The sequence below is a fragment of the Leptopilina heterotoma genome, unplaced genomic scaffold (assembly GCF_015476425.1).
Source record: "Leptopilina heterotoma isolate Lh14 unplaced genomic scaffold, ASM1547642v1 Lhet_6, whole genome shotgun sequence".
Lineage (NCBI taxonomy): Eukaryota > Metazoa > Arthropoda > Insecta > Hymenoptera > Figitidae > Leptopilina > Leptopilina heterotoma.
Window position 1 is genome coordinate 291,053 of NW_025111137.1, and position 19,038 is coordinate 310,090.

The 19,038-nt window shown below is 30.5% G+C and overlaps 1 protein-coding gene across 4 annotated transcripts in view; it reads right to left on the bottom strand.

The window, feature by feature from the left end:
* LOC122509106 overlaps nucleotides 1-6,522 on the bottom strand; it is an 83,501-nt gene extending 76,979 nt beyond the window's left edge. For 3 of the 4 annotated variants that reach the window (XM_043622890.1, XM_043622889.1, XM_043622888.1), the window contains exon 1: nucleotides 6,057-6,522. In XM_043622890.1, the coding sequence (XP_043478825.1) occupies nucleotides 6,057-6,144 (88 nt within the window). In that variant the 5' untranslated portion in view covers nucleotides 6,145-6,522. The remainder of the gene's footprint in view (nucleotides 1-6,056) is intronic. The other variant, XM_043622887.1, reaches the window with a different exon arrangement.
* Nucleotides 6,523-19,038: the final 12,516 nt, after the last annotated feature.

The window sequence follows — 19,038 nt, forward strand, 5'->3', positions numbered from 1 at the left end:
AAAATAATAATGAACGAAGTTTTGAATCATGTTCTGCATTCAATACTAGAAATAATATCTAAAACAAGTAGTGGATTAGGAACCAAAATATAATACTTTTTATACTGAAAATATTTTAATCAAGTTCTAGACGAAGTGTTAGATTGAGTATAGTGGAATAATTTCTGAAAGAAGTATTACATTAAGTTATGGATTAAGTACTCCTCTAAATACTCCATTACGTACTGCATTAAGTGCTGGATGAAATGCTAAAATCAGTACTAAAAGAAGTTTTAGTTTTAAGAATTGGATTATGACCTGAAATTATTTCTAATAAAAGTACTGGATTAAGTTCTGGAACAAATGCTAAAATATATTCCGGATTATAAGTACCTACTTAAATAATGGAACAAATACTTAGTTTTAGTTTGACTGGGGCATTAAGTAGTGAATTAATTATTGGAATGAATATTGTACGGTATGAACTATTGATATACATTCTAAACGATGTTCTTTATAAAGTACTGCTGATTTCATTTCTTTTAGGTTTTGAATGAATAAAGAATGAATATAGTTTTAGATCAAATATTAGATGAAGTACTGCAATAAATTCTGAAAGAACTAAAGGATTGAGCATTGAATTCGGAACTGGAATAAATTTTGCAAGAAGTGTTAAATTAAATATAAAAATGATTACAGAATCAAGTTGTTGTAGTAGGTAAATAATAATTTCTTCAGAACAGAAGCAACGGTAATAATAAGTTTGTCAACAAAATAAAATCTGCTGAAAATAGTTAATTTGCAAATTAATTCTTTCATTATCCACTTATTCAAGACTACTTATTTCTACATTAAAAATATCCTTCTGTTTCAGGAAAAAAAAGAAATTATAGTTTAAAAAACCCAATAAAATTTTCTCCAAGAGAAAGAAGTGCTAGAAAAATTTTCAATTGGAGAAACTATACAGACGTTAAGTGATCAATTCATTGCGGCTGAGGTATAATTTTAAGCGCAACAAATATATGATATAGAGAAAATCCTGAATTATTACAGGTTAATTTCCATCGTGAAAATAAATAATAAAAAAGAGGCAGTTATCGTGACTGTAATAATAACTAAGAAGTATATAACTATTGACAAATTAATGCATTCCTGTTTTTTAATTCTTGTTGCCTTGTTACTATGCAAGAAGAGGGAAGAAGCACGCTAGTGATTTTAATGCCTGTGCGCATACACCGCAATCAGTTCACGCTCTGAGGAGACGTTTATGGATATACTCATTTTATCCTTCTTGTTGTTGTTCACTATGTAACTTTCGATTATATCTCTCTTTTTTTATTACAATCCTCAGTAGTAATTTCATATACAGAAAAAAAACGGTGCACTTGACTTTGAAATTGTTTGGATATCAAATATGATTTTCCTTAAACATTCCTTGTGGTTTTTCTTACTTTCTATATGTGTAGTAGTAGTAATGTTTTGTCAGTTTTTCAAATAAGAAATGTACACACAACTCATGGTTAATTGACTTTTAGAGTATAAAATCTAAACGAAAGTGGACATTTTACGCAAATGGACTGACAAAGTGATTTGAAAGTTTATTCAAATTGATTGGGGAGAGGAAAACTGTATACCATTACAAGTTGGAAATTTCTTCTGATATTCGTAAGATTTCTTCGATATTCCTAAGAATAATACTCAAATTGAAGGAATATTGTCAATATAATTAATAATAATATTGTCAGTAGATATTGTTAATATTTCTAAAGTATTCATATTTAGAGTAATGTTGTCAATATTGCTGCAAGTTCAAGTGCTTTCGATTCAACAGCACAAAATTAGTGACAATATTTACATAGTTTACTAAAGATCATACCTTTCTTGCTATTCTGAAAATTTACGAAAAGATCTTTCCTGTATGATCGAAAATCTGCAATTGATATTGGAGAAATACAATTTTGGGGTAATGTTATCAATACTCCTGTAAGTACAGGTATTTTTTGGGTTCTTGCAGCAGTTTTTTGGCAACAGGAAAAATAAAATTAAAATTTTCGGAAGTACTTCTAGAGGTATGTTTGAAGAGTTGCAGAAAACCCAATTCGAATCAATGCAAAATGTTAGGAAATTTATTGCGATTTACGTTCCCATAAATGGTATCTCTATTTCTGTATTTTTCAACAAGTGATAAAACCTTCATTTCTAATCTAGAAAGTCACCGAAGGAAGTACTGAATACCAAAAAAAATCAGCTTAAGGCTAATAAAATATAATAATAAACTACCTTAGGCTACTTTATCCCCAAGAAAACCAATAATTAATTTGTCAACAATTTGTACCCAACGATCAAAAAGAATTTATTTTCGAAATCACCATGTCATATTCAGAACATTAATCTTGTCATTTTTTCCCAACAAAATAAAATACACACCAATATGGTAAACAGAACATAAAAAAACGGGTCATAATTTTCATCAATGGTATCTAGTACTATAGTCATAAAACTAATGAAAAGTCAGTAAACATTATTATGCAAGACCTATATTATATTTCCCACAAGATGTGGGAAGGTTGAGGTAAATTTTTTTTTTCTCTAAATATATTTATTGTAGAGATTAAATATCTTACAAAGATGTTAAAAATGATCAAAAATGGAAAAAAGAGGAAACAAATTGTCCATGAAAGGACATAAAGAATAAAGAAAGAAATGAAAAAACACTTGTTCATTACTGTTTATAATCACGATTGGAAAATTGGCATGTTGACCAGTCTTGGCAGTAGTTATTCCATATGGGAACATTTCATCTATTAGTTTACAACTTCTGTGTTTGTATCTATGTGTGTTGATTCGCAATCGAAATGCTAGATCCGCGCTAAAGTTGATCGAGTGTGGAAAATTTCTCGCCACTATAAACTTTCATTAGGCCAATGCATTTGATCCTGATTAATTGTGAGACTTTCCCCTGTTGACTACAGAAACACGTACACGTATATATGTATAAATATCTTGGTGTTATCTCCGAATGTATAAAATAACGTGAAATAAAAATATTGGTGTTGTATTTCCATAGGGGTTTATTTTTTTTCCTACAAAAAGAAAAATCACAATTTTTTTTTTCACTTCCAATTAACATATAAGTTTAGTTTTTTCTTGTTTTAGAATTTTACAAAGAATCGTTTCTATATATAAAAGTAAAAGTAAAAAATTATTGAAACTTATGTAAACATCGCAATTTTGAATCGGGAAAAAAATTATGTTAGGATATTAATTTTCCATTCTATGTTGTTTATTGATGTCATTAAAGTGAATGTTCATCGAGTGTTCATCAGGAGAATAGTGAGATTGGTCGAAACTGATGCCTTTCTAAATGTTTTCAAGGTGAGAGAAGATCTTTTCTTCTTCTCTCCCACAGAGGTGGGACATTAAAACTTTAGTTCGCACGCTTATACACAGAAATCGGTAAAGATCCATTCACTCTTATTTTATTGCCTCTCTGAACAACTGGTTTCACAAAATTTGATAGCACCTTCTATTTATGTAGCATATTGTCAAAACAAAAACTGCATTTTTTCAGAAACATTTTTTCCTGAACTGGGACGTATTAAAATCTAATTTTTATCACCTTGGAACCAAGTATTTTGATTTTTTTTTCGTTTTAATACTAAACTCCCTAAAGTAAAAATTTGTAATGAAAAAAAAAATTTGTTTTCTAACATGGAGTACCAAAGAATTTGTTTCTACTTTGGGAAATATTTTCTCCCCTATTATTTCTAATTGCTAGAAAGAAAAGGAGTGGGAGATTTTTTTGCTGGTGACAAAGTGAAAATGAGATCAGTGCAAGAACCAAGTTTTGCATTAAGGCAAATAGTTGACGCTATACCGATAATTAGCAATCGTTAGTCATCGTCTTTTTGCATGGAATTATGCGATCATTGCTCCAGAGTGTAGATGAAGAAAAGAACTCTCAATAATTATATGTACTTCACGCAATAATTTTTATGCATCTCTGCTCGATTACTATAATTTCACTGTGAGCTTTACAACTTTACACTATGTTTCCCTTTCTACTATATAGATTTTTATTAGGAATTTCAAATGTTCCAGTTCATCATAATTTATGACTATGGAAAAAAATCCAGGTTTATTTCTTCTTCGTTGTGTTTTTACATATTTTTACATATTCTTTTGGAATTCGAAAAATTTGTTTTAAAATATTCAATATTTTTGGTAGAATAATTAAGGAACCAAAAAAACTTAATCCATATCCCAAAACTAATGTAATACAATAGTATGATATTAGTTTTGGGAAATGGATTGGCTTTTTTAAAATTCTAATGAAAAATTTCAAATAGTAGATGAGGAATTCCTTTCACAACCCTTCGTGACAGGAATCCTTGGGAGAAAATTGTTTCAGCGACATCGAGAGAAGGCGCACCTGTACAAACTCTAATTAACGTGCCGTCAATATACGCAGAGCGCGCACTTTCGACCGAGAAACGTTGTCCGCTCGATTTCCATTCCAATCTCAAGTTGTCTCCAATGGACAAAAGGCCTTGCGCAAGGGATCACTGCATTGCAATAAAACAACACCGGGACAATCGAGCTGCAAATCAATGCACCAGACTCTGAGTCGAAGTGACTTTAATGCCCCGACAAAATGTTTCATTTTTCCAAAAAGGAAGTCTATGAAGTCTCTTTCTTTTAGAGGAAGTGGATAAAAACCGATTTTGTTTGCATTACGCTCGGTAACACAGCTGCACTCAGATAAACGATCGATCAACATACTCCCATACAGAAACCCCTGACGATTTCTATGCCTTCTTATTATCCATAAATAAGGCTTCATTCAGATAATAACTTTTACCGTTACTTTTTATTTTACTCTAAAATCCTACTGTACTACTTGCTGTAAATGCCATATATCACTTTTCATTGACAAAACACCTATCATTGATATATAAACAATTTATATTGAATATAAACCATTTATATTAAATAGAAACAGTTTATGTTGAATAGGAGTGAAGCCTTACAGCATCGGGATATTCAGGATACCCTTTGGACTTTGTTAGGATATCCGGAAATTATGATATTCGTAAGAAATTTCTCGGCTGTCCCTGGAAATTCCTGGGATATCTTGAGGACAACCTGGAGATATCATAAATTCCGATAATGACATCCGTAGAATAACCTGGAATAATTTTTTCTGTTAGGGAATGATCCGAAAAGCATCCGAATAGTATGTAAATCCTAAGGACCTTCAAGGGTCAATTATTTCTCCATGAAATTTAGGACTTTTTTCAGTTGTCCCTGGGATATCTTGAGCACATCCTAGAGATAAAATTTCCAAGTTATGCCAATAATGTCATATCTGAATATTAGGATCTCCTATGCTGTTAGGAAACGATCCTAACAGCATCCGGACACTCAGGATGTCTAAAGGACGTCCTAGGGACAACCATTCGTCAGTAGAACTTAGGATAATTCTCAGCTGTCCCTGGACTGTCCATGAACAACCCACAGATATCTTAAGGTTATCGGTAGCATCATTCTGTTACTATTACCATTTCAAATTGATTCGTTTTTGTCTCAAATTGATAATCTGTGATCAAAGAATAATCGTCTATATAGAAAAATTTTTCTTGACTGCCCATTTTTAATCTAATTAAAATTTACCAAATATTCAAAAAAAAATTTCTCCCCTACAAAAAATTAAGAGAAATCTGAATAGTTAACAAAATTACATGAATAGGAATCAATGAGAATTAAGCATTAAAAAGAGGAAAAAAAGTCCAGAGAACAGAAATGGAAAATTATAGATATATAATAGTCCAATCAGAGTAAACTACAGGTTAATATAATCGCTCTTCAATTAACTTTACAACACTCGTCAAATTCTCAATAGTCGACAATACCCCGAAGCTAGATTACTTAATTTTTCCTCTAAACTTTTCCAAATCGTAAAACAATGATAATAATCGAAACGTTCAATTATCGGTGGAATTGCTACTGTTTTAGAAAGAAAATTAATAGACAAAAGAAACTTTACTGGCGGGAGAATTCAAATATTCAAAACTCACCCTCAGTGTCCCTAGTGTGAACCGTTGTGGCAATCAGTAACAACAGGAGTAACTTGGTAAACCTAAGTAGCCGCATCTCAGCACCCATCTCTATCTTGTTCGTAAAAATTTTTCTAATTGATTATTTGTCCACTGTTGCACTTTATATAAAAACGAAGCAAAACACACTATCATTAAACGATCACGAGGGGAAGTTTTACAAAAAATTCCACCATGGGGTGGTGGTGGTTTTATTTTTCGGCTTCACTGCCGAAAAGTCACTCTAAAGACATTGAATTTAATGAGGAAAAAATCCTTTTTTCGTGTGTAAGAGAAACAAAAATTTTTTACCGGTGAAGAACTGTCGCGATAATTAAAAAAAACAGTGACCGACCTTTCTTCGGATGCTTTGTAACTTGGTCTGTGTTCCGGTAAGAACTGACGAGACTCGACAGTCTTAAGAACAGGAGAAAGGTCTATCCGTGCAGCCCCTCTCTCTTAATCTTTGCTTGCCCCCTCACCAAACGCACTCCTGTCTCTTCTGCAGACTCAACCTGACTTGCTGCTCCATAAGACTCCATGGGCACAAATATACTAGATGAGTGGTATACATGATGGTAGCAAGTATCACATATAGGAATGGTTGTTGTAACATTGCCTATCATCAGTAAGAGGCACCTGCTTGATGTTATTACAACCTTGTCGCAAGTTGATCACCCGTTAGAAACTTGCATGTACCGTCATTCATTTACCATAGTGGCGAACAAATCGTTTTCCGAAGATTCATCGTGGGTGATGAATGTTCACCATTCAGGTGAGAAAGAGAGAGGTGAAATGGTGTTCTTGATTTAGGATCATGGTGCTGATATTCCTGGTGATGGTGAATGAGAGACAGAATCAGGAATTAAAGAATCTTCATTCATTGATTCTTAAGTGTAAATTCAGGAAAAGAGAAATTGATAACACAGGTTAAATCCGAATTTGGCTTTAACCAGTATGCAAAGTCATTTTTCCTCCTTCAACAAGATTAAAACTAATTCGAAGTTATTTATTAGCAACGTAGTTTATCGTCTGAATATACAGCATTTATTAGAAAATGTCTATTAATATTTTTTTTTTCCTAACAAATTTAATTTTGTACAAAAAATATATTTTTTTTCCTAAATATTTATATCTTGTACAACACACAGTAAACCATTGGGTGTAATTTTTATTTTAGGGTCGTCTTTACTCCCAGATAGCATCCGGATATTCAGGATATCCTTTTTGGGGATATCCTTTTGTCAGGGGAAATTAGGATATTCCTTGAAATATCCTAATTTTCCTGGACCAATGGTTATTATTTGCTCTTTCCTTTCACCCTTCAAAACGATGTTTAAACTTTAAACTATTATCAATTTTGTAGTGCAAAAAATCCACCACAGTTTCTGATGCATTCTTGTTTCCTATTCACCGGAAATCTTTAGGACGTCCGTAGGATTTCCTAAATATCCGGATGCTGTTATAATGAAATTTAAAAAATCACCTAAATAACCGTAAACTAAATTACCTTGCATTAAATACATTTCTTTCCAGCGTTTATAAGCAAGAAATTTTGCAAGAAATTTTTCCTTCCGATATGTTCTAGTGGCAAGAATACCATATTTTAACTGAACTGAATACTCCTTTAGTAAAATCGCTGATTTTACTAAAAATTTCGCTGAGGGAAATTAAAGAGAAAGAGACTTTACCAAATCTGTAATTACCAAATTGAATTGGAAAAAGGTCTTTAATTGACACTATTTAATCAATTAGCATAAAGAAAGCTGACTCTCGACTCTTGAGTTGACTCTTGAAATGTATGAATGAAAGAAGTACAAAAACGGTATGAATGAGATTTTTTATCTTACCGTACTTTCATTAATGGAAATCTTCAATATTAATATATGAACCAAATACCAAACATTTTGATAATTAGAAATAACATTTCAAATTAATTTTAAAACAAGTCTTTAAGAAAACCAGTAGAAATTAATATTCAGTTAGACAATGAATGATAATGTATATAAGGTACGTTGGCCATAATGTCGAGTCTGAGAAATGACTAATAAATCACTGGAAACTGCAAACTATCGAGGAAATGAACTATTAGGAAATAGAGACATTCTTCGTAATCGACGTTTCTTTAAAGTGAGTAATCGAACGGAAATGCGTGAGCGTCAATTGAACAAAGTCCGTTCAACGCATCGTAGAACGCAAAGTTATATAGTGATATATAAGAAGAGATTGGCAATATATAGGTGCCGACCTGAGGACCTACATTCGCTCGATCCAGCAAACGATGCCCGGGGCATAATTGAAGACATACCTGTGTGTAATCACCAATACAATAAAAGAACTGGTATAAACACACTATGAAGTCTTTTGCCTACTTCGCTCTGCAAATACAGCCAAAACAATACTTGACATTTTAGACATGTATTTGTGCCAAATAGTGAACCACTTCTTCTAACATTATAATGAAGTGGTTCAGATTTGACAGAATCTTTCACTCGGCGTAGAAGTTTATACTGTATTTTTAATTAGAATAGCAATTTCTCTGAAATTTAGACACAAAGATGATGTTCCTAGAAAAGAACCTTTAACGCTTTCCCCTAATTTCTTATTCTCTCTTTTCATATCCTTTTTTACAATTTTTCTAATACAATCATACTCTCATACATACCATCATCATACTTCTATATCAACATTTCAAAAATAACCTAACCTATCAAGAACCGCCAGTGACAGGGCTTCCGTTTCCAGTTCCAATTGCCTATACTAGCTTCATTCCCATTTCGCCCACCCTTTTTCGTTTACCTCAACTTTTTTAACCTCTCCACCAACCATAACTTTGATATACCCATTTCACCCATTTTTATCGCCTGTGCCGTCTTGACATTTACACTCAATTCCCACCCGTGCTGTTTACGCGTTTTCTCTTTATTTGGAAATAATTTTGGTTGCTAAATTATTTTAATTCTTCGCGCACCAGATTTGTAGATGGCACGCGCATTATCACAGGTGACGATGGGGTCATGGGTCAATACGTCGGTTTTGATTTCCATTCATTTCCAAAATCTGGTTCTTTCGTAAAAACGAGGTGCGTAAGATCGACTAACTTCAAGTGTAGAACTTTTTCTTGATTGGCTCTTTTTCAAAATCCTTTACTTTGATTAGATATAATCGTGACATTACTTACTGACGTTAAAGCAGCTAACTTCAAGTGTAGAACTTTTTCCTCATTGGCTGATTTTATAATGAGTGTTCCTCATTGGCTGAATTTTATAATGATGGTGACCTCACACTTTTATATTTTCGTTTTTCTTTTTTAAAATTAAAAAAATAATTAATTAAAATTATTAACTAAAAGTAGTTTAATATAATAATTTTTATTTATGGTTTGGTTTGTAATAAATTAAAAGTTTAATATTAAAATATATTTAATTTTATGATTCATTTTAGACGCTTCAAAATTGTTGCGTGCGCATCTTTTTTCCAAACAAAAATTGTTTGTTCGCTACAGCCATGTAACCTCACCTCAGTGTGAAACGCAAAGTTTTTGGTACGAAAAATTACAAAATGTTACAAGTGTTAGCAACTGTCAACCATTTGCAAAGTGTGACACGTGTATCGTTTCGATAAGAAGTATTGACTGTTATTTGCCGAGTGATTTTTCTTCTGAAAGTGTTGATTGTGAATTTTGTGTTTTTTTTTGTTGTACATTGAAAAAAGTTAAAGTACATTACATACGTTACGTACGTAAGTATTAAAATACATGTAAATAGAAATTCAATTTTTTGTTAATATTATTTGTACATATTAATTAGGAGGAGTTTGTAAATATAATGTGAATTATTTGATTTATTAATTTGAAGGATTTAATTAATTTAATTAAAGTTTAAAGGAATAAAGGACATTTGCCTGTTATTTTGATTTCTGAATGTAGAATATTGATTGATTTTTTTAAATTCTGATGTTTGTACATTACATAGATGAAGATACATTCTTTACATTCTTAATAATCTTCAATAAGAAAGGAAAAGTTAAAAATTTTCAGTTACTGTTAAATGTGACAATAATAACATTATTTACATGTGTTCTGAATTAATTAATTTTATGAAAAACTATTTTTTCGAAGTGATATCCTTTCAATAAATTAAAAGAAATCATGTCGAACAAAGAAGAAACTGTTAATTTAAGTGTTATAGATTTCAATATTATACTTACTGAAGGAGGAATGTTAAATCATACTCATATTGAAGAATTCGAAAAATTATTAAGAAAAGAATCAAATTCTGCTTTTAGCATGCAAAGCACTTTGTATTTATATGCGCTTAAATTTATTAGTCCGATTGAAAAAAGTAAAAAGCATATTCAAATACTTTTTAGTGGACCTATCAAGAAAGGTCATTGGATTTGCACTTATTATAATGGAATGAGACTTTATATTTATGATAGTCTTAATGAAGGATGTTTAAATGAAGATTAAAGGAAATATTTAAGTAGATTATATCCTTTTAAACCTCCAGTAGTTTTCACAACTGTTGATCAACAACCAAACAATAGTCTTGCTTGTGGAATATATGCAATAGCATTCGCAACATCGATATTTTTTAATATTATGCCCCACTCTGTCAATTACTATTATTATAACATGAGAAATCATTTAATGTTAATGTTCAAAAACAATCGTTTAAGTAAATTTCCCTCAGTAAGGTCGACTAATATTAGAACTATGACTTGAATATAATTGGGAGTGTCATCTTAGGAATCGAGCTAGAGAAAAAAGTTTCCAAAATGAAGAAAATAAAATTGTTGACAATAATTTATCATCGTTGAATTCAACCAGCAATGTTTGTAAAAAAAAATGTTGTTGATAGTTGTTTAGAAAATTTGCCTTTAATTCCAGCAAATGATGTTAATAATATTTCTATTGATTCAAGCAATGGAATGAAAGATACAAGATTAATAATAACTGAGAAGCAACGAAAAAAAAGAGCTATGGTTCATTTTTCTGAAGAAGAAGGAAAATATAAAATCATAAAACGTCAAAAAAAAAACTGCTTATAAAAAAAACATCGACAAAAAAAGCGAGAAAATAATAAAATTGTTCGCTCTAAATCATTGGATTCTAATGAATTCATTAGTGCAGAGCAAACTTTAAATACGAGGCCCCAAACCACATCCGCAGCTTTATCATCAGCAGAAGAAAATATTTCTACTTCTAAAGTTAAAACGTCAATTCGTGACAGAAATGTTGCTTACAAGCGCACCTCCCGACAAAATAAACATACTTCCCTATATTAAAGAACCAGTTGAGACCAGTAGAAATTGAACATGGATCTACTGGTGTCAACTTGCTTTCCAAATTGAAAAACTTTTCCGTGTAGCAATTCTACTGGTTTTAACTTGAAAATCCTATTTATGTAACTGAAACGGATATCCAAGATAAAATTGAAATGATTCTATCTTAGATTGTCCTCTTCAATTTTTGTTTCGACTTCTTTTAACATGGATTTCCAATCTTATCATTTCTACTTGTATTTCCAAGTTCGCACGTACTACAAGTATCAGCTTGCATTTCCAAATACAAAAATTAAGTTCAAGTATCTACTTGGTTCAATTTGGATTCTCGAATACTACATTTCACTTGTCCTGTCAAATTAAAAATCAACAAGCTTGAGTTTGGAATTTCCAACTCCAAATTTATATAGCAGAGTGAAAGATTAATGTCATCTTGGTTTAATTTGAATCGGGGATACATTCTATTTGGAATTTCAAGTTCAAATTTAAAGAGTTGGATTAATCGCGAATTGGAATTCATTAAATTGTCATTTTCGCCAATTGTTATTTTTGCAAAGAATTATTATTGCAAATTTACATTTTCACAAATATTTATTTTACTTTACTGTTATTTTGCAAATTTGTTATTTTTGCAAACTTGCATTCTTCGCAATTGAAAGTTTTACAAATTGTTAGATATACTTTTGCTAATTGTTATTTTTTGCGAAACTGCTTTGTTGTGTATCATTATTTCTGCTAATTGTTGTTTTGCTAATTTTATTTTTGCGAATTTGCATTTCTCGAATTGATATTTTTATGAATTTGTTACTGTTGCTATTTGTAATTTTGTGAATTTTGAAATTTTATGAAAATTTGTAGTTCACAACAAAACAATAAAACACTTTTAACCGTTTTTTTTGAAATTTTAAATTTTTGTTATATTTTTTGCATTAACAAAATATTACAAAATTTAAAAAAAATTAATAACTTAAAAGCCGTTTACAATAAATTAATGAAACTTACACTATTTACACAACATTGTTTACACTCTTTTAATAGAAAATATTTGCATGATTGTAAATTTAAAAATTCCGTATTTTTAATAACAATTTTATAAACAATTTTAATTATTTATGTGTTTGACCACTCCTGTTGCAATAAAACTCATAGGAAGTATACTCAGTAGTCTCTTCTTGAAACCCCCCAAAAAAAATTTTGGTATTCATAAAAGTTTTAACATTTTAGAAAATCAATGAAATTTTTTTAACACAGTTGAGCTGGTCTGGCATAGTCATTTTGGGAATTTTTATTTTTACGAATTTTCAGTTTTTTATTTCGCTTAATGTTATTTTTTGCAAAAAATTACAAAGCGGTCAAATGACATTTGAGCAAAAATGTATTAAATATTTAAATTAATATTTTTTACATAATAGCATATATTTGCAAATCTCTATAAATATTTTAATTTCTGCTTGTATTTTTATAGGTACTTACAAAAATTATAATATTTTACATAAACTTACGTTTTTCAAAGTTGCAGTTTATATAGACAGGTCGAAAAATATTTCTCACGTCGATTCGGTAGCCGCGGTCGTTAAGCGTTTAGATAGATAGGTCATACGTACGGGGTTTGATTCCCATAGGGTTCAAGTTTTAATTTAATTCTTCCAGTTTAATTAAAATGTTTGTATGTTTGGAGCGTGCTAAGAATATAAAGTTATTAATGGTCAATAAGAATCTTTTATTATTTTTTCCACAAATATTTTTTTTCAAAACTATCTGTTCAATTGTAACCATCTTGGATTTCCAATTATGAATCGATATCCAAGTTGAAACAAGTTCATATTGTACAATGTAACCTACTTGGAATTTCCGGTGGACTGTAATGTTCAAACTGAAACCAGTTCATTTTGGACTTGACATTCCAAATTCAAACCAGCTGAAAATACTTATCTACTGGTTTGAAATTGAAACTTACGTGACAATAACCAACTTAAAGCAAGTAGGCTCCTGATTCTACCCGGTTCTACTGGTTCTTTAATATAGGGTTCTGTTCAAAAACAAAATCAGTCTGATATTATTTCAAAGTCACATATAGAGACAGGTTATTGTAATGAAATGAACATTACACGTGATCATTCTTATGTAAAACTTTGTGAACATAAGTTCACAGTGAATTATTTATAAAATCAAAAACTAATAGAAATGAGGGAGAAAGTATTATAAACAGAAGTTTGCAAAGTATGCCTTCAACATCAGCGCAGAATAATAATAGTACATCAGGAGAAGTAATACACAAAGGAAATTATAAAGACAAAGATAATATAATTATTGAAAATGCAACAATTAATTCAAAAATCAACAGTTCAGAGGAAACTTTGAATAATAGACAATTACAATGCATGACTTCGAGATCATTGGATAATTGTATTGATTCAAGAAATGTTACAAAATATACTAATTTAAAAAATGAAAATCAAGTAAAACAAAGAATAATAATACGTTCTTTAGAGGAAGAAGAACAACATCAAGTCATGAAACGTCAAAAGAAAGCTGCTTTTCAAAGAAAGTTTTGACAAAAAAAACAAGATAATAATAGAATTCTTAATCCTCAATCAATCCAAACAAAGGATAGTATTATTACAGTGGCTAAACCAAATATAAATTCAGCAAAATCCTCTACAACTGTTAATACATCATTAGCAAAAAATAATGTAACTGTTACAGCAAATTTATCAAATACTAATATTTCTGGTCGTCAAAAAAATGCAGCATATCAAAGAACTCATCGCCAAAAAAAACGGAATTCTGCACAGAATCAAAATTTCTCTGACAGTATTTCAGTCTCGCATATAGAAGAACATTTTTCTGGTGCGATGAACATTTCATGTGAGCATTGTAATGCTAAACATTTCCAAGCAGAAAGAGTATCTAATAAAAAAAATTAATTTCATAATTGTTGTAAACATGACATCCTCCACTCATATCACAAAATTTATTTGATGGCACCCACGAATTATCTGGGCATTTTCTTCATAATATATACGACCTTACAATAATTCATTTGGTTTTGCTTCTTTCAACGCTAACCCAGTGGGCACAGGGACGTCTAAAAGACGTCTTAAAGACGTTCCTTTTTGTCCGCGGACGATTCGGGGACAATGATGGCAATGTCTCTGTGTCATAAAAAAGACAACTAAAAGACGTTCTATGTCTGGTCCAAAAGACGTCTAAGAGACATAAGAAAGGACGTCTAAAAGTCGTCTTTTGGACGTCTAAAAGACATAAAAGGGACGTCTAAAAGACGTCTTTAAGACGTCTTTTAGACGTCCTTTTTACATTCCTTCAGATCTTAAATAAACATTTCTTTTATAACATTTTCTAAGTTGAAATTCAGTAACATTGTATTAAATTTATTTTAAGTTTAATTTTATTTTTTCTAAAATGTGGAGAAATAATGAAAAAATTCCTACGAAGCTGGGATCGAACTCGGATACCTTGGGCTTGAAACACTGCGCCATAAGCACCTCATCCGTTCAAGACAGATATGAACCTCTACAAAGTTAACGATCTCACTTGTCAATGAAATGAATTTAACTTAGAAAAATTCCAATGAATTTCACATTCATAAATTTCTAAGTCCAAGTTGAACTTAGAAAATAATATTTTCTATTTATGAAAATTTTTCAATTTTAAAATGTTGAATGAAAAAGACGTCTTTTAGGCACTTTAAAGACATCTAATGGCCAAGACATAGAACATGAATAGGATGTCTTTAATTTAAGACTTCTTAAAGACGTCTTTTTGTACAAGTCCAAAAGACGTCCGCAAAAAGACATCCTTAGGATGTCTTTTGAACAAGTGTGCCCACTAGGAACTTAGTTAATTTTAACAATAGACGACCAGGACCATATTGTTTCAAAATACATGGTCAGGTTTATTATCAAATGAATACATCTTTGTATGCAGAAAGAAACGAGACGCATGCTTATTCCCGAAATCTTTTTTGACCAAATAGTTCCCAGTAAACGAAAACAAATTGAAATGAATTAAAAAGAATTCACAAAGAGCTTTCGTGAATCCCGCTTTGTGACAAATACGAATTGGAGCCATGATGCAATTTTCCCGAATTCGTGAAACTGTATTGAACTTCCGAACCTTCTATCCGTACCAATTCACTGGACAAGTTTTGAGCCTTTAATTTTTTTCAATTCCTTAGCACGAATTCAATGCATTCCTTGGCCATTTCTTTCGAATGCGAATTCGTTTGGACAAATTGGTACATATTGAATTAAATTCAATTGAATATACAAAGAGCTTAAGTGAATCCCGCTTTGTGACAAATACGAATTGGAGCCTACCAAAAATGTTAATTCGTTTCAATTCATTTGAATTAGTTTTTTTTTACTGGGTTATTTGATATAAAACTACTTAACTTAAAATTCACATAATATGCACATTATTTGACATAAATTTCATTGCACACAAAAACCATTTAACATAAATATCATTTGTCATAGAATTCATTAAACAGAAATATTATGTTACATAAGGGTGCGATCCCATGAGAGCAGAATACGTCGACCGAAAGCAGAAAATCACGAGTGCAAAAGAGATAGGTAGATATTGTTGTTCTTTTCACTCTTATGATTTTCTGCTTTCGGTCGACGAATTCTGCTCACATGGGATCGCACCCTAAAACTTAGATAACTTAATTCCCATTTGACATAAAAATTATGTAACATAAATTTCTATTGTCAAAAAAATCATTTAACATAAATTTCTTTTGACATAAAACTCATTTAACGTAAATTTTATTTGTTATAAAATTCATTTGGCATCAATTTCATTTGGCATAAATGTCATTTAACGTAATTCTCAATTGACATAAATATCATTAGACATAAAATTAGCTTGACATAAATTTCATTTGACGTGAATATCATTTAACATAATTATTATTTAACGTAAAATTAAATTTATATAAATTTCATTTAGCGGCGCCAATTTTAAAAGTAACCAATAAGATATTATCAACAACATTGTGATTCGCCAATTTTGAAATTCGCGCCTATATTTCTGGGTCAAATGATCTTTATGTAAAATGAAATCTATGACATCTGAATTTTATGTCAAATGAGAATTATGTGTAATGACTTATCCGTCAAATGAAATTGATATCAAGTGAACTTTATGTCAAATGAAAATTATGTTAAATGAGATTTATACCAAATGAAATTTATATCAAGTATATTTTATGTCAAATGAGAATTATTTTATATGAAATTTACATAAATTTAATTTTACGTTAAATAATAATTATGTTAATTGATATTCACGTCAAATGAAATTTATGTCAAGCTAATTTTATGTCTAATGATACCCAGTAAACAAAAACTAATTGAAAAAAATTAAAAAGAATTCACAAAGAGTTTCAGTGAATCCCGCTTTGTGACAAATACGAATTGGAGCTATGCTGCAATTTTCTTGAATTCGTCAAACTGTATTGAACTTCCAAACCTTCTATTCATACTAATTCAATGGACAAGTTTTGGGGCCTTTAATTTTTTTCAATTCGTCAGCACGAATTCAATGCATGCCTTGGTCATTTTTTACGAATGCGAATTCGTTTGCACAACTTCAGGGAAATTGAATCAAATTCAATCGAATATACAAAGAGCTTGAATGAATCCCGCTTTCTACCAAAATCTTAATTCATTTCAATCCGTTTGAATTAGTTTTTTTACTAGGGATTTATGTCAAATGAGAATTACGTTAAATGACATTTATGCCAAATGAAATTGATGTCAAATGAATTTTATAACAAATAAAATTTACGTTAAATGAGTTTTATGTCAAAAGAAATTTATGTTAAATGATTTTTATGACAATAGAAATTTATGTTACATAATTTTTATGTCAAATGGGAATTAAGTTATCTGAGTTTTATGTAACATAATATTTCTGTTTAATGAATTCTATGACAAATGATATTTATGTTTTTAAATGGTTTTTGTGTGCAATGAAATTTATGTCAAATAATGTGCATATTGTGTGAATTTTCAGTTAAGTAGTTTTATATCAAATAACTATTTGGTTAAAAAAGATTTCGGGAATAGGCATCCCAGTAAACGAAAACTAATTGAAATGAATTAAAAAGAATTCACAAAGAGCTTTCGTGAATCCCGCTTTGTGACAAATACGAATTGGAGCCATGATGCAATTTTCCTGAATTCGTGAAACTGTATTGAACTTCCGAACCTTCTATCCGTACCAATTCACTGGACAAGTTTTGAGCCTTTAATTTTTTTCAATTCGTTAGCACAAATTCAATGCATTCCTTGGCCATTTCTTTCGAATGCGAATTCGTTTGGACAAATTGGTACATATTGAATTAAATTCAATTGAATATACAAAGAGCTTGAGTGAATCCCGCTTTGTGACAAATACGAATTGGAGCCTACCAAAAATGTTAATTCGTTTCAATTCATTTGAATTAGTTTTTTTTTACTGGGATGCGTCTCAAAGAAACGAAAAAATATATATACTCCTTCATTTAGACAGTTATTTATTGTTGATCAAAACGAAGCTTCCGAAATTCGTTGTAACAATAATGTTCAATTAAACCGAGATATTGTTGATGGAATATATACAGCCCTTCGGGATTGTAACCTATTTGCACAGTCCTACCGTGTGATGCATGAAGAAATTAAAAAAACTATGACCGAAAATAATGCAGAAATTGAGCCTAAGATGCAATTATTATTTTCATTAAAGCCTGGGATGGATAGTAGACGTTATAATTTACAAAGTGTGAATGAAGTTGCAGCAATTTTTACTACAACTGCTGATGGTGATCTTGATTATCATTCTCATAAACATTTCTTTTTCAATTTTTCTTTAAAACATTTATTATAGTTGCGCCATTATTCTCATTGTAAGTACTTTTGTTTAAAAAAATTAAAATATTAAAAAAAGGAATGCGCAAGAGAAAAAACGAAGCTTTTTCGAGCGTAACGCGTATCATCGTGGTGCAATACGATTTATTTTCGCGTGCTTTAATTGAGATATTGTAAATTAATAATTAAAGTTTGTTTAGTCTTATCTAGTGTTTGGTTTAATTTTCCACTCCAATCAAATATCGAGTTTTGTGTAGTAATCATCTATTTTCCAGACTTCTCGCAGACTGGGGCGCGTTCGCGTAATTATACTCTCACTCGTGAGAGAGAGAGAGTATTTAGAGACTCACTTACACTTACACTTTCTCTTATTCCGAAACTAAATTTAATTTTCACTTATACTTACACTCTCACTTACACTTTCACCAAAACTAAATTTGCAGGGATTTTGCTAATTAACATCCTAAAGGATATAATATTTTATTGTAACTTTGAAGTAGTAGCTGGTCCACCCGTATGCTATCATACAATCGAAATCGGCATAAGTAGTCGTTTAAATTAAAATTCCTATCAATTCTATTATTTTCTACGGACTAGTATCCAAATAATTGTTGCTGGAATGTTGCTGAACAACATCCTAAAGGATAGAATATTTTATTGTAACATTAAATTTGTAGCAGGTCCAACCAAAATTTTGTCCAATTTTGTTTAGAATAGAGTTTTAATATATAAAAATATCATTAATCATCGTGAGGTAATTTTAACCTAAAACTGAAGACAAAGTTTTAACATTTGTATCA